General features: G+C 64.2%; 1 protein-coding gene across 1 annotated transcript; it reads right to left on the bottom strand.

The window, feature by feature from the left end:
* Positions 1–3,099: 3,099 nt before the first annotated feature.
* UBE2Q1 (ubiquitin conjugating enzyme E2 Q1) lies at positions 3,100–12,361 on the bottom strand. The gene is made up of 13 exons (XM_047092826.1): positions 11,962–12,361; positions 9,750–9,854; positions 9,314–9,418; positions 8,726–8,776; positions 7,178–7,318; positions 5,624–5,708; positions 5,142–5,202; positions 4,898–4,988; positions 4,732–4,790; positions 4,596–4,644; positions 4,287–4,382; positions 4,011–4,077; positions 3,100–3,574 (listed from the first exon to the last, which is right to left on the bottom strand). Exons 1-13 carry the CDS (start codon positions 12,286–12,288, stop codon positions 3,543–3,545), a joined length of 1,269 nt encoding a protein of 422 aa, XP_046948782.1. The 5' UTR covers positions 12,289–12,361; the 3' UTR covers positions 3,100–3,542.

Raw genomic sequence — 12,361 nt, 5'->3', positions numbered from 1 at the left:
AAGGAACTTCCTCACTTTCGTAAAAACGAAACAGCACAGCTGGGGACAGACCCGAGGTCCCCTCCGTGAGGCCAGTTCACACACACAGGAGGCCCGGGGTTGGGCGCGGGTGGGCGGGCTCTGAGTGGGGGAAGGGCTCCCAGAGGGTGGGTTTCTGGCAAGCGCCCTCGCTCGCCCGCCCCGCTTGGTGAAGGCTTCCCTGCCTTCCAGCGTCCACCCTGGTGCCAGAGCCCCGAGAGCAGAGTTGAACAAACACGGCCTTCTGTCCCCAGGATTTCCCACCGGACGGTGTAAAATCCCAGATCCCGGCAATAATTTTAGCGACGATAATAGACCTACTTTTACATGCTCTTTCTTTATGGTCCCCCCCGCCCCCAGCAATCTTCTCCGGGCCCTGTAGCAGGAGCCCCCCCACCCAATGTCCTCGCAGCCACCGCAGCCTCCCCTTCCTTCTCCGTGACCCGACCTGGTGCCACCAAGGTGCCCTTGTTGTGTTCTGCAGGCATTTTGAGTTTGGACCAGGCGATCCGTCACTGGTGTTTTGAACTTGGAGGTACCTGCCCCGTGTCTGTCTGTGCGCCCTCCCGTGCCGCACCGTCACCTGGCATTTCCCCTAAAGAAACAAACTGAACTTCTCCAGGGGTTGGGTGGACGGGCCGGGCGGTCCTTCCTTTCCACGAAGACCGACTCTCTCTCTTCCAGTCGGGCATCCTGATGTTCGGAGAGTTTAAATGACACGGCCACCGTGCGCCCTCCCCGTCCCAGTCTGCCTGCCCCGTCCTCAGACGCGTTGCACTCTCGAGACCTTGGGACGAAGAGGCCCCGGCACCCACAGCTGCTGCCACTCGCACGTGGCCTGGCCCCCAGCTCACCCCTCAGAAGAGGCAGACGTCTCCGTGTGTCCTGTGTCTGGAGCCTCCGTGAGGTTGAAGCCTGAGGCAGCCGGCGGGCCCTCCCCACGCGTCCTCTGTGCACCCGGAGCATGACAGGACGGGCGTTGTTGCCCTGTGGTTCTGAGGAACAGAGGGGCCCGGCGTCGGGTCTTCCTGGCCTTCCCGGGTGGGGTTGGGGAGCACTTAAGCGCCGAGCGGTCACCTCGAATAAATGCCGGCATGTTTCGTGAACCTGGGTGTTGATCCTTCTGTGTGGCCACCGTCCCCGGCCCTGCCCTGTGAGACCAGAGCCGCTGTGGTGTGCCTGCCCCCCGCGGCCCCCCGGAACCCCGCCGTCCTGAGCAGCTCGTTGGTCCTGGTGCAGAGAAGAGCCCTGGGCGTTCCGTGCTCAGGACGGTACAGCCTCGTTTCTCTTCTGTGCTTTGCAGCTTCAAGAGAGCCCTCGACTCAAGGTCAGGAAGGGGGAGTGGAGTTTGAGCGGAAAGGTGGAGGGCTCCCTTCGAGTTGGTCTCCGCTCACCAGAGCTGGCGCTCCCCCTCATGTCAGGGAACACGGACCCCTCTGTTCCTTTATTTTTATTTTTAAAAGATCTTAAGCAGGTTCCATGCCCAGCGTGGAGCTCGGTGCAGGGCTTGAACTCATGACCCTGAGGTCCAGACCTGAGCTGAGATCAAGAGTCGGACGCTCGACCGACTGAGCCACCGAGGCGCCCCTGCGCTGTTCAAGTAATTTCATTAGTGAGGCGCCTGGTGGCTCAGTCCGTTAAGCAGCTGGCTCTTGATTTCTGCCCAGGTCACAAGGTCACGGTTTGTGGGTTTGAGCCCCGTGTCGATTCTTTTTTGTTGACCGCACGGAGCCTGCTTGGGATTCTCTGTCTGCCCCTCCCTGCTTGTGCTTACACTCTTTCTCCTAAAATAAACAGACTTAAAAAAGATAAATAATTGTATTAGTGGGGCCCGTGGCTGGTGGAGCACGTGACTCTTGACCCTAGGGTTGTGACTTCCAGCCCCAGGTTGGGTGCAGACATTGTTTAAATAAATATTTACAAATAAAAAAGTAATTAAATAGTTTTATTAGACCCAAACTATTTAAATAATTTTGTTTCATCCCTTGGTAGGTGAGGAAAACACATTACAAAATTCATTATACAGAGGACAGCTCACAGCACACGTTACTAAAAACACAGTCTACACCCCGCTCAGGGCTGGTGTAAGTTCCCCCGCTCTCTGGCGGGTCTCTCCCCGCCCCCCTCCCACCCCGGGGGGCCCCTCCGCGTCTGTCAGCACCCAGATCAGGTGGGCGTGGGCAGTCAGCGCAGCCCCGGGCGGAGTGGGCAGCTGTCCAGCCGCGGCGGGACTTCAAATCCGTGCGAGGAAACGGAGACCGGCCGGGTCCCCCACGCGACAGGGCGGGGTGCTGGCAGGCTGCAGGCTCGCAGGTGGCGTCCTGGGTCCGGGCTTCCTGACACTAGCGGCTGCGCTGGCCTCGCCTGGCCCGGCACCCAGTCTGCAGGCCGAGGGGTCCGCAGAGGCCACCGCAGCCCCGAGGCGAGTGTGCGTGAGCGGGGCCAGAGGCAGGCCTCCCCCCCACCCCACGCCCCAGACCAGCAGTGTCCAGAGCCCGGGTGGGAACCCGGGTCCAGAGCGAGCCCCCGAAGCTAACCCTTCCAGCAGGACCCGTTAGGCGAGCGGCTTCAGAGAACCCGGACTCTCCCGGCCAGACGACGTGCTTCCGGGCCGAGCCCAGATGAGGTGGGAGGCCGGAGTGAGGGGGCATCCGCAGCCACTGGGAGCTAGTCGAAGCCACCTTCCCCAGGGAGGGCCTCGTCCCCCACCCCCTCGATTCACGTAGAAGCAATTCTCTGAAGCGGCCTCTAAAATCTATCTTTTTCTTAGAAATTTGGAAACATCTGCGACTAGGGAAGAAAAGTCCTAAGAATCAAGGTCATCATTGCGGCTGGCTCCACTGTGGTTTAGCAGCTATGCTGGGCTTTGCGTTTCACCGGGGGGGGGGGGGGGGGGGGGAGGTGGTGGCGGCAAGTGCTGGTGGCCGCGGGGAGAGACCTGGGGGCGAGCCCAGTGCTCCAGCCTCTCCCCTAGCCGGCTGGGCCCTGCCCCTCCCCCCCACTGCCGGGGAGGCATGGGGGGGGGAGGCGGGGGGGGGGGGGCAGGAGGCAGGAAGAAAAAGAGGAGTCAAGACCAGCATCTTCAAATTAACAAACTGTAATTGTTTTCCCAAAGATACATTTTTTTCATACACATCCATCATACACTGTAACCAAAAAAAGCAGTGTACATGAAATAAGAGAAAATAAATTAAAAATCCATAGCATAGGTAAGGAGGCTCTAGTCTGGAGCACAGCTGAGTTTCCAGCAATATAAGGAGGCTCGAAAGTTTCTTTTATAAGAGTGCCTGCTAGCAGGGGTTCCAGCCAGGTGGTTGGTTGGTCTGTAAGTCAGTCTTGAGTACTTGACAGTTCTGTTTTCCCTTAGCGCCTACAATAGCCGTCATTGTCCCGCGAGAGGCAGAGCTATGTCACGTCCGGGAAAAGTGAGGGAGGGACCACGGAGGCGGCGTGAGATCCGAACACAGCATTCAAAGGTAATTGGTCCAGTGGCGCCTGGGGAGGAGGAGGGCGGCTCCCCGGGCTTAGCCATCTTCCTTCGGGGGTGTGTACCAGCCTGCAGAGAAAGTGAGGGGACAGTCACCGGGTGGAGGCCCCAGCCCCCCCTCCTGGCCCCAATACCGAGGGAGGGCACTTCCGGGGTCATCGGGACGCAGGTGGTGTCGGGGAGCTGGGAAACTGCCCACTGGAGGCCACGAAGACGGGGAGAACGAGGCGCCCGACCTGAGATGACCCAGTGAGATGAGCATTCTGGAAGGGTGGTCAGGAGGGCCTGCACCCGTGCGCTGGGCGGGCGGTGCTTCTCCGGGACAGGGGTGTGGATGCTACCCCCTTGGGCCCTTCTCCGGAGAACGGGGGCGGGGGAGAATGGGGGGAATGGGGGGAACAGTGGGACGGGGGCAGGCGCCGTGTGATGGGCGGTAAAGGCTTAGAAACCCAAGGAAGGGGTCCTTGCTGTGGCGGGAAGTGCGACCCCCGGGCCCGGGCCTCACCGTTCTTCTCGTGGATCTGCACCAGGGACTTGTAGGACTGCTGTGCTCTCGTCAGGCTGTACTGGGACTGGGACAGGACGCCACCGTCAGTCAGCACGGCCGGCCGCGGCCCGACGGCCGCCACCTTCCACAGCTGCCCCCCAGAGACCCCGGCTCCCGCCCCAGGACCCTCTGCCTGGGGACCACGGCCCCACCGCCCGCCCCGCCGGCCAGCCGGAGGCCTCCTGCCCTCGGCCCTTGGCCCTGGGCGCGAGCAGCCGGGGCCGGGCCGCTTACCTTGTTGGCTCCGAACTGCACTCGCGCCTTCCCCTTCACCAGCGTGGCACTGATCTGCATGATCACAGACTCTATGGAGTAGGCGCTGCTCCAGCCCTGGGGACGGGGGCGCCGGAGCGCGCGGGTCAGGAGGGTGTCCGAAGGGCCCCGACGCCTGACACCGCCCCCCTCCACCGGCGGGGGCACCTCGGGGCCAGCCCTCGGCTGTCCGTGTGGGTCGCGGGCGCAAGCCCTGCCCGTCACCCGAGCGTCAAGCGTGCGCTGCGGTCAGCGCAGCCCCTCCTGGGCCACCGCGGGACGCAGGCTCACCTGCTTGGTGAGAAGTTCCATGCAGATGGCGCCTCCGCCCAGAACATACCTGCAGGAGGGAGGTGAGTCGGCGGCTTGCCCATCAAGAGCTCCGCACCCCTTCCCCACCCCCCGCCCCTGCCGAGCAGCCACTCACCCTCCGGAGAGGACCGGGGACACGACCCTGACAAATGGCGGGTCAAAGGGGAAGTTGTCCTGAGAGGAAAAGAGAGAAATCAGAGGGGCCAGTGCCTGCAGGACCGCCCTCTGCGGGGCAGGGAAGGAGCCTGGCTCGGGGGGAGCCGCACAAACAGAAGCCTTACTTTGAAAGAAAAGTTAAGTAGAATGAAGTCGGCTCCTTCTTTCTCTTTGAGGATCTGGAGATCGTTGTGCAAAGCGCTGTCCTGGTCGACTCTGAGGCAACGAGCCTGGGCTCAGACCCCTGGTCCCGGCTCCCGCTCTCCCGGCCAACCGCTGGCAGCTCGGGGATGAGCCCCTCCGCACCCCAGAGATGCCCACGCCCCCCCCCCCCCCCGCCCCGCCACTGGCTGCCCAGCCCCCACGCACTTGAGGAGTTTGACGTTCCAATCGTACAGACTGTCATTCACGAGTTCAACTGCATAGTTTCCTGGAAGGAGGGAAGACGACAGGTGCGGTCAGGATGGTTGGGGGACGGTCCCCGATGCAGACCCCCCTCCCGGGCCGACAGAACACAGATCAAAGACTCCAGGTTCACCCCGATGCACAAACACCCCGTCTAAGCCAATGGCTTGAGAAGCTGCATTCCTGGGACTCAAAAGTTCATAAATGTTCACATATCCCAGGACTTTTCTTTTTAAGTTTGTTTATTTTGAGAGCGAGAAAGAGTAAGTACCCGTGCACGAGTCGGAAAAGAGCAGAGAGAGAGAGAGAGAGAGAGAGAGAGAGAATCCCAAGCAGGCTCCACACTGTCAGTGCAGAGCCCAACGTGGGGCTCAAACCCACGAACCATGAGGTGGTGACCCGAGCCGAAATGAAGACTCAGACGCCCCCCGGCGCCCCGCACTCACCGCCTTTGAAACTCTGTGACCGGTAGATATCCCTGAGCTCCTTCATCAGCCGGTCAGTGGCCTGCACCGAGCCAGACACCGCCCCCTGCGAGGAACAGGACACAAACATCAGCGCTCCTGAGTGGGGGGCGCGCGCGACAGGGGGGCGGCCCGGCAGGCGCCCTGGATCAGCCCACCCGGAGAAGGGACCTGCTCCCGACACGGATGCCCCACAGCCGCCCCCCCTCCCAGCCAGGACCCTCCAACCCCTTGGCCCAGCCTCTCCCGGCCCCCCGGCCCGGCCAGGACCCTCCAACCCCTCGGCCCGGCCTCTCCTGGCCAGGACCCTCCAACCCCTCGGCCCGGCCTCTCCCCGCCCCCCCTCCTGGCCAGGACCCTCCAACCCCTCGGCCCGGCCTCTCCCGGCCCCCCGTCCCGGCCAGGACCCTCCAACCCCTTGGCCCGGCCTCTCCCGGCCCCCCGTCCCGGCCAGGACCCTCCAACCCCTCGGCCCGGCCTCTCCCGGCCCCCCCGTCCCGGCCAGGACCCTCCAACCCCTCGGCCCGGCCTCTCCTGGCCAGGACCCTCCAACCCCTCGGCCCGGCCTCTCCCGGCCCCCCGTCCCGGCCAGGACCCTCCAACCCCTCGGCCTGGCCTCTCCCCACCCCCCCCTCCTGGCCAGGACCCTCCAACCCCTCGGCCTGGCCTCTCCTGGCCAGGACCCTCTAACCCCTCGGCCCGGCCTCTCCCGGCCAGGACCCTCCAACCCCTCGGCCCGGCCTCTCCCCACCCCCCCTCCTGGCCAGGACCCTCCAACCCCTCGGCCTGGCCTCTCCCGGCCAGGACCCTCTAACCCCTCGGCCCGGCCTCTCCCGGCCAGGACCCTCCAACCCCTCGGCCCGGCCTCTCCCCGCACCCCCCTCCCGGCCAGGACCCTCCAACCCCTCGGCCCGGCCTCTCCCCGCACCCCCCTCCCGGCCAGGACCCCCCAAACCCTCGGCCTGGCCTCTCCTGGCCAGGACCCTCTAACCCCTCGGCCCGGCCTCTCCCGGCCAGGACCCTCCAACCCCTCGGCCCGGCCTCTCCCCACCCCCCCTCCTGGCCAGGACCCTCCAACCCCTCGGCCTGGCCTCTCCTGGCCAGGACCCTCTAACCCCTCGGCCCGGCCTCTCCCGGCCAGGACCCTCCAACCCCTCGGCCCGGCCTCTCCCCACCCCCCCTCCTGGCCAGGACCCTCCAACCCCTCGGCCTGGCCTCTCCTGGCCAGGACCCTCTAACCCCTCGGCCCGGCCTCTCCCGGCCAGGACCCTCCAACCTCTCGGCCCAGCCTCTCCCCACCCCCCCTCCTGGCCAGGACCCTCCAACCCCTCGGCCTGGCCTCTCCTGGCCAGGACCCTCTAACCCCTCGGCCCGGCCTCTCCCGGCCAGGACCCTCCAACCCCTCGGCCCGGCCTCTCCCCGCACCCCCCTCCCGGCCAGGACCCTCCAACCCCTCGGCCCGGCCTCTCCCCGCACCCCCCTCCCGGCCAGGACCCCCCAAACCCTCGGCCCGGCCTCTCCCCGGGAGGCACGTACGTTCAGGTAATCTTGCCTCTGGTTCTTTTTGATCTTCTCTAGTATGGCCAAGTTTTCCTTTCCGATGCCGTCGTCTTCGGGTTTCTTGCCCTCAGCCGGCTCCTCCTCTTTCATCTCATAGTGGTCTAGGTCTTCCGTGTCCTGGGGGGGGCAGGGGACGGGGGGGGTGGGTGGGGAGGAAAGAACCAACACAGGTTATGCACAAGGGCCACTGCCTTCCCGGTCCCACCTGGCCGGGGTCAAAGGGCACAGGACAATGGTCGGTCCAGCAGGCCGACGGATGGACACAGCCAGCTCCGGGTCCAGAGTGCCCCGGCCCCACGCCCACCAAGAAAATCTCCTGGTCGGTCTCAGGCGGCAGGACCCCGCCAGGACCCAGGAAGGCAAGTGGGGACTCGGCCATCTTGTCCCCGAGACCGACCCCGCTCCAGCTGTCCCTGACACTCTCCCTTGATAGCAGCGGCCCCTCTGTAGTCCTGGAATGACGCTGGCCTGACACCGTGGCTCAGAACTCACTTCTCACCGGGTCGCTACGATTCCCAGGAGTAGTGAAGACGGGGGGCACAAGTCTCCCGCCCTCCCCGTGGGTGCGGGGCCCGGGTCAGGTCTGCGGAGGCGCCTATGCCAAGGGGAACGAGGTGGAGGAGGTCAGGAAGAGGACTGGGCCCTCCTCCACCCCAACCCAGGTGGGCAGGGAGCTCGCTGTGCGTGGGGCGGCGCAGAGGCCGGCGGCCGAGAGATGTGTGACGGCCCTTCGTGCGTCTAAGGTCCCAGCAGAGCTACTCAGGAGCAGAAGTGTCACCGGAGCGGCGTCCTCACCCTGGCACAACGCAGCTACCACTAACCTCCTAATTCCGACGCTAGCCGCGGACATCCACGAACACCTGTCCCGTGCCGGGTGCTGTCGCGGACCCCACACGCCCCGGCTGACGTCCCACAATCGCCGTGCTGCTGTTCCGCCGTTACTCCCGTTTTACAGAGGAGCAAGCTAAGGCCTACTGAGGTTTATCATCATGCCCAAAGCCGCACGACCCTCGGCGGAGCTAAGATGTGAGTCGAACTCCATGTGGCTCTGAAGCTCGGGTTCTTAACTATTACGTTACTTTCTGTAAAAGCGCCTACGTTTTTGGAGAACGGACCAAAGTTACTTAGTGTTCATCAGAGACCACGTGGGGCATTTTAGACGCGGCGCCGCATCTCACCCTCACGACACTCATACGTACTAGGTGTCACAAGCTGCCTTGGAAACGAGGAAACCACAGCTGGGGGAGTCACTTCCCCAGTTGGGTACAGGATGGGAGCCCAGGTCTGACTCCAAGGGCCCCTAAAGTGACCTCGTGGACTACTTGGCTTAAAGACCCCAGCACTTGGCTGTCCTCGGTGCTTGCGGGGGGCCTGTCTCCCACTACGCTGGCTGCTCCTCTAGGCCAGTAAACCTGTCCTCAGTCCTTTCTCTCCCCGGTCTACATTGGAACGCTGTATACAGCGGGTGCTCAGTGCTGCTGACAAAGAGCTTCCCGCCACTGCCGCCCCGGGGCGCAACCCTACCTCAGGCATCTCCTCGTCTTCGTCCTCCGAAGACACGTCCTCCTGTGTGCACTGCGGCCGGGAGGGAAAGACAGCGATCAGAGCCTCAGCACGTGGCCTCTGACCTCCGCCCTGGAGCCCGGGGTCTGGCGGCTGTGTCCCTGCCTCGTGCCGCCAGCCGGTCAGGATGGAGCCACAGCCCAGGGAGTGACCTCACTACCGGCCCGTCCTTCTCCTACCACGTGCACACGCTAAGAGGACAGGGGCCGCACGACCCACCTCCCGCGTCCCGGTCCGAGGAGCCTCTCCTTGACTCGATCGTCTCTAGACTCACACCAGCCGTCGGTTCCCCCAGCAGCCTGGGTCCCCAAAGGCCACCAACTGCCACCGCCAGTGGTAAAAACTCCCCCTCCTCTCGACACGGAGCTCGCTGCCCCCGGGGAAGTTCTGGGGGCACCAGTGCCCATCTAGCTACATCCCCACCTGAAGGACAAGGGCCAAGAGTCGCGACCCGTGCAAGTGTCTGGAGTGGCTGGGAGTGCGGAGGAATTACCGCAGGCACGTCTCCGCGAACAGGTATCCACCGGGCCCGGGGCCCAGACTGCTCACCTGCTCGGCCGGCAGGGGCTGGTCCAGCATCTCCACATCTGGGTGCTGAGGGAGGTTGTACAGCTTACACAGGTCGGAGATGATCTTCTTCAGATGCTGCAGGAGCTGGGAAGGGGGACGGCGGTGACGTCAGACACCTCATCCCCACGCCGGTATGGACCCGTGTGCGGACAAGCTCCTAAACCCCGATCCGGTACCTGGTTCTCTGGATCTCCCGGACCACGCGTGTGGGAGTTTCCTGGACCAAGGCCGGGTTTGGTGCAAGGCTCTCCCTCCGGCTTCAGTAAGCTCCCCCCGCCCCCCCCCAAGTCTGCCCCCAGGGATTGGACGTACTGTACCGCCCCCTCCCAAACACATCTCCTTCCACGAGGCGTCTCCATGATGTGGGCCTCATAAGAGGAGAGGGCAGCCTCGGCCCGGCAGCCTGGCCCCTCACCAGAGTATTCCCTTTCTTTATGTCCACCAGCCTCTCCAAGACAGCGGCCAAGTTTGGGTCATCGGACTCCACTGACCAGATGGGGGGCACAGCAGGGTAGGACTCCTGAGGGAAAAGAGCAGAGAGAGTGGTCAGCACGGGCAGCCCTGGGAAGAGCAGACCTTGCCTGCCTCCCGTCCCCCAAGATTTCTGGTCCCTCTGCTCCTCCGCCCCCAACAAAAGCCCAGCTCAGCAGGTCGGCATCCCACCAGCTTCCCAACAAATCCCAGAGCAGAGCAAGTCCCCGAGAGAACCCTTTCCAAACAGCCTGAACACCCTTTCTCTTCTCAGGAGCGAGCCAGGGAAGTGCCGCCGCGCCACCGGCGGGGAGGGAGGCTTCCCACGCACGGCGCTGCGGGCGGCCTGTCCCACACCCGGCACTGAGCCCTCCAGCCCTCCGCTCCTCGAGTTCCACGGTGATTTCAGGAAGGGACCCCTTGTCACAATCACGCCGACGTGAAAACAACGAAGGCTGCCGGTCACTTTCGGTTCAGCTGGAGAAGGAAAGCCACACGCTAGGCTGAGTCTCCAGAACCCAACAGTAAAAGGAGGGCAGGAAGACGCCTCCGACCCGGTCACTCCCCACAGAACCGTTGACGGGCCAGCTCCCCCGTCTCTCCCTCGAGCAGGCGCGGGCTGCAGGGCCCCACGAGGCAGGCTGGGGGGAGGAAGCCCACGCTGCTGACATTCCCAGGCTTCCTGAGACCAGGCACCAAGTGCACCCTGACCAGACTCCCCCCTCTGCCCCAAACTGGGGGCATAGTTCTCGCCAAATCTCCTTTATGGGGGCCACAAGGAATTGGACTGAGAGCCTCGCGGCCTAGCTTCCTTCTGGGGACAAAGACGGTGCAGGCACTCTGCAACTAGATGGGCAGCTAGAAGAGAAGGGGGCATTCCTGCCTTTCGGGAACAGAATCAACTCAGGGGGGTCCCCCCACCCGCTTCTGCTGGGGTCTTAGCTCTGTCACAGCGCTAATCCTCAAACGCTGGAGGGAAGCAATCATGAAAGATACTCAAGTCTTCACCTGACTCAACCACACCCAGTTCTCCAATCTCAACTTTTTAGTAGGAAAAAGGTGGGGGAAAAAAAAACAGGAAAAAATGGGACACATGTGCTTTGGGGGAGCACCGTCCAGCCCAGGCTGAGGCTCACTGCACCTTGACCTGGTTCAATGGAGGAAAAGGGATAGGAAACCAGGCCCCCAAGTACCACCCGATTCACAGGTCAGTGTTTCCCCTGACTACTCCCTCCAGGGTGCAGACAGCCCGCTGGGTAAAGCACTGGCCCCCCTGCTGCCTAACTACTGTCCCAGCAGGTAAGTGCCAGGCCATGCAGCACTGAGCACTCCCAGTCCTCAGTCGCTGCCCCCCTTCAGGGGAGGTCTGAGGACACATGGGGCAGGAGGCCTGCAGGATGTCTCCTGGCTTAGCCTCGTGTGCGATGGTGTTCACTGGGCACAGAAGGGACCGTAGCTGCTCAGGATCAAGGGCGCCGTCCTCAATCATCACCATCGTTGCTGGGAAAGGCACCCACCCATGGCAAGGGGAGATTTGCGAGGGAACAGGAGAGAGGAGGTCTGCTACCAACTGGGGCAAAAGGAGAAGAGTTCGAGGTTACACCAGAATAAAAGGGAGACCAGAACAGAGAAGAGTCCGTGACCTGCGAACTGCTCCTTAGTAAAAATTCAGGGAGCAAAGAGGGGCTTCGGGAGAGGTGCCTGGGCAGCGATCCCACAGGTGGCAACGTCCTAAGTCAAAGGCACTGCCGACAAGGAGGTATCACGGAAACGTGGAGTTCCAGGCCAGGTGGGTCCCCGCGGCTGAGCTCAGGGCACAGGCCTGGAACCCAAAAGTGACAGCAGGCGAAGGAAGGGGCCTCCGCAGGTGGCCAGGTAAAGCCGCGCGGGGCCAAATCACGGCCCACGGGATGTGGGCCGGTGGAAAGGGCCAGTCGAGGCGCCATATGTCGGGGTGCGCGGCGGACGCCGGGTGCACAACCTCCAGCGGCGGCGGCGAGTGTGACCCGCTCGGAGCAGGCGCCGGGCCCCGACGAGGGTGGGGGGGGGGGGGAACTCGGCCTGCCCGGTCCTCGGAGAGCAAAGAGCCGTGCGGTGTGGGGCGATCCCGGGTGCCTGACAGGGGGCCGCGCAGGGGCGCGCGGAGGGGTCCTCACCGTGATGTTGCAGTGGATGCGGACGGGATCCCCGGGCACCGACCCCCGCGGGGGCAGATGCGGTCCGGGCGCGGCCCCCGCCCCGGCCCCTCCGGCCCCGGCCAGCAGGAACTCGCAGCTCAGCTCGTCCAGGCAGGCGCTGGCAATGCGGAAGCGCTCGTGGCCGCGGTGGAAGATGGACTCGAGCAGCTTCAGCTCCCGCCTCAGGCAGGGCCCCGGCCCCGGGCCCCCCCCCGGGCCGCCCCCGGCCCCCGGCGCCGCCCCCTGGCCCCCCAGCTGCTGCCCCGGCCCCGGCTGCTGCTGCCCCTGCGGCTGCGGCTGCTGCATCCTCCGCTCCGCTCCGCTCCGGGGCCGGCGGGCCGGGAGCCTCCGGCCTCCGCTCGGGCTCCGCCGCCGCCGC

Source organism: Lynx rufus, unplaced genomic scaffold, assembly GCF_022079265.1.
Source record: "Lynx rufus isolate CCGP_SWC_20201006 ecotype Redwood Valley unplaced genomic scaffold, mLynRuf1.p SCAF_31, whole genome shotgun sequence".
NCBI lineage: Eukaryota > Metazoa > Chordata > Mammalia > Carnivora > Felidae > Lynx > Lynx rufus.
The sequence above is the reverse complement of the archived record's forward strand: the minus strand, read 5'-3'. Positions and strand labels throughout refer to the sequence as shown.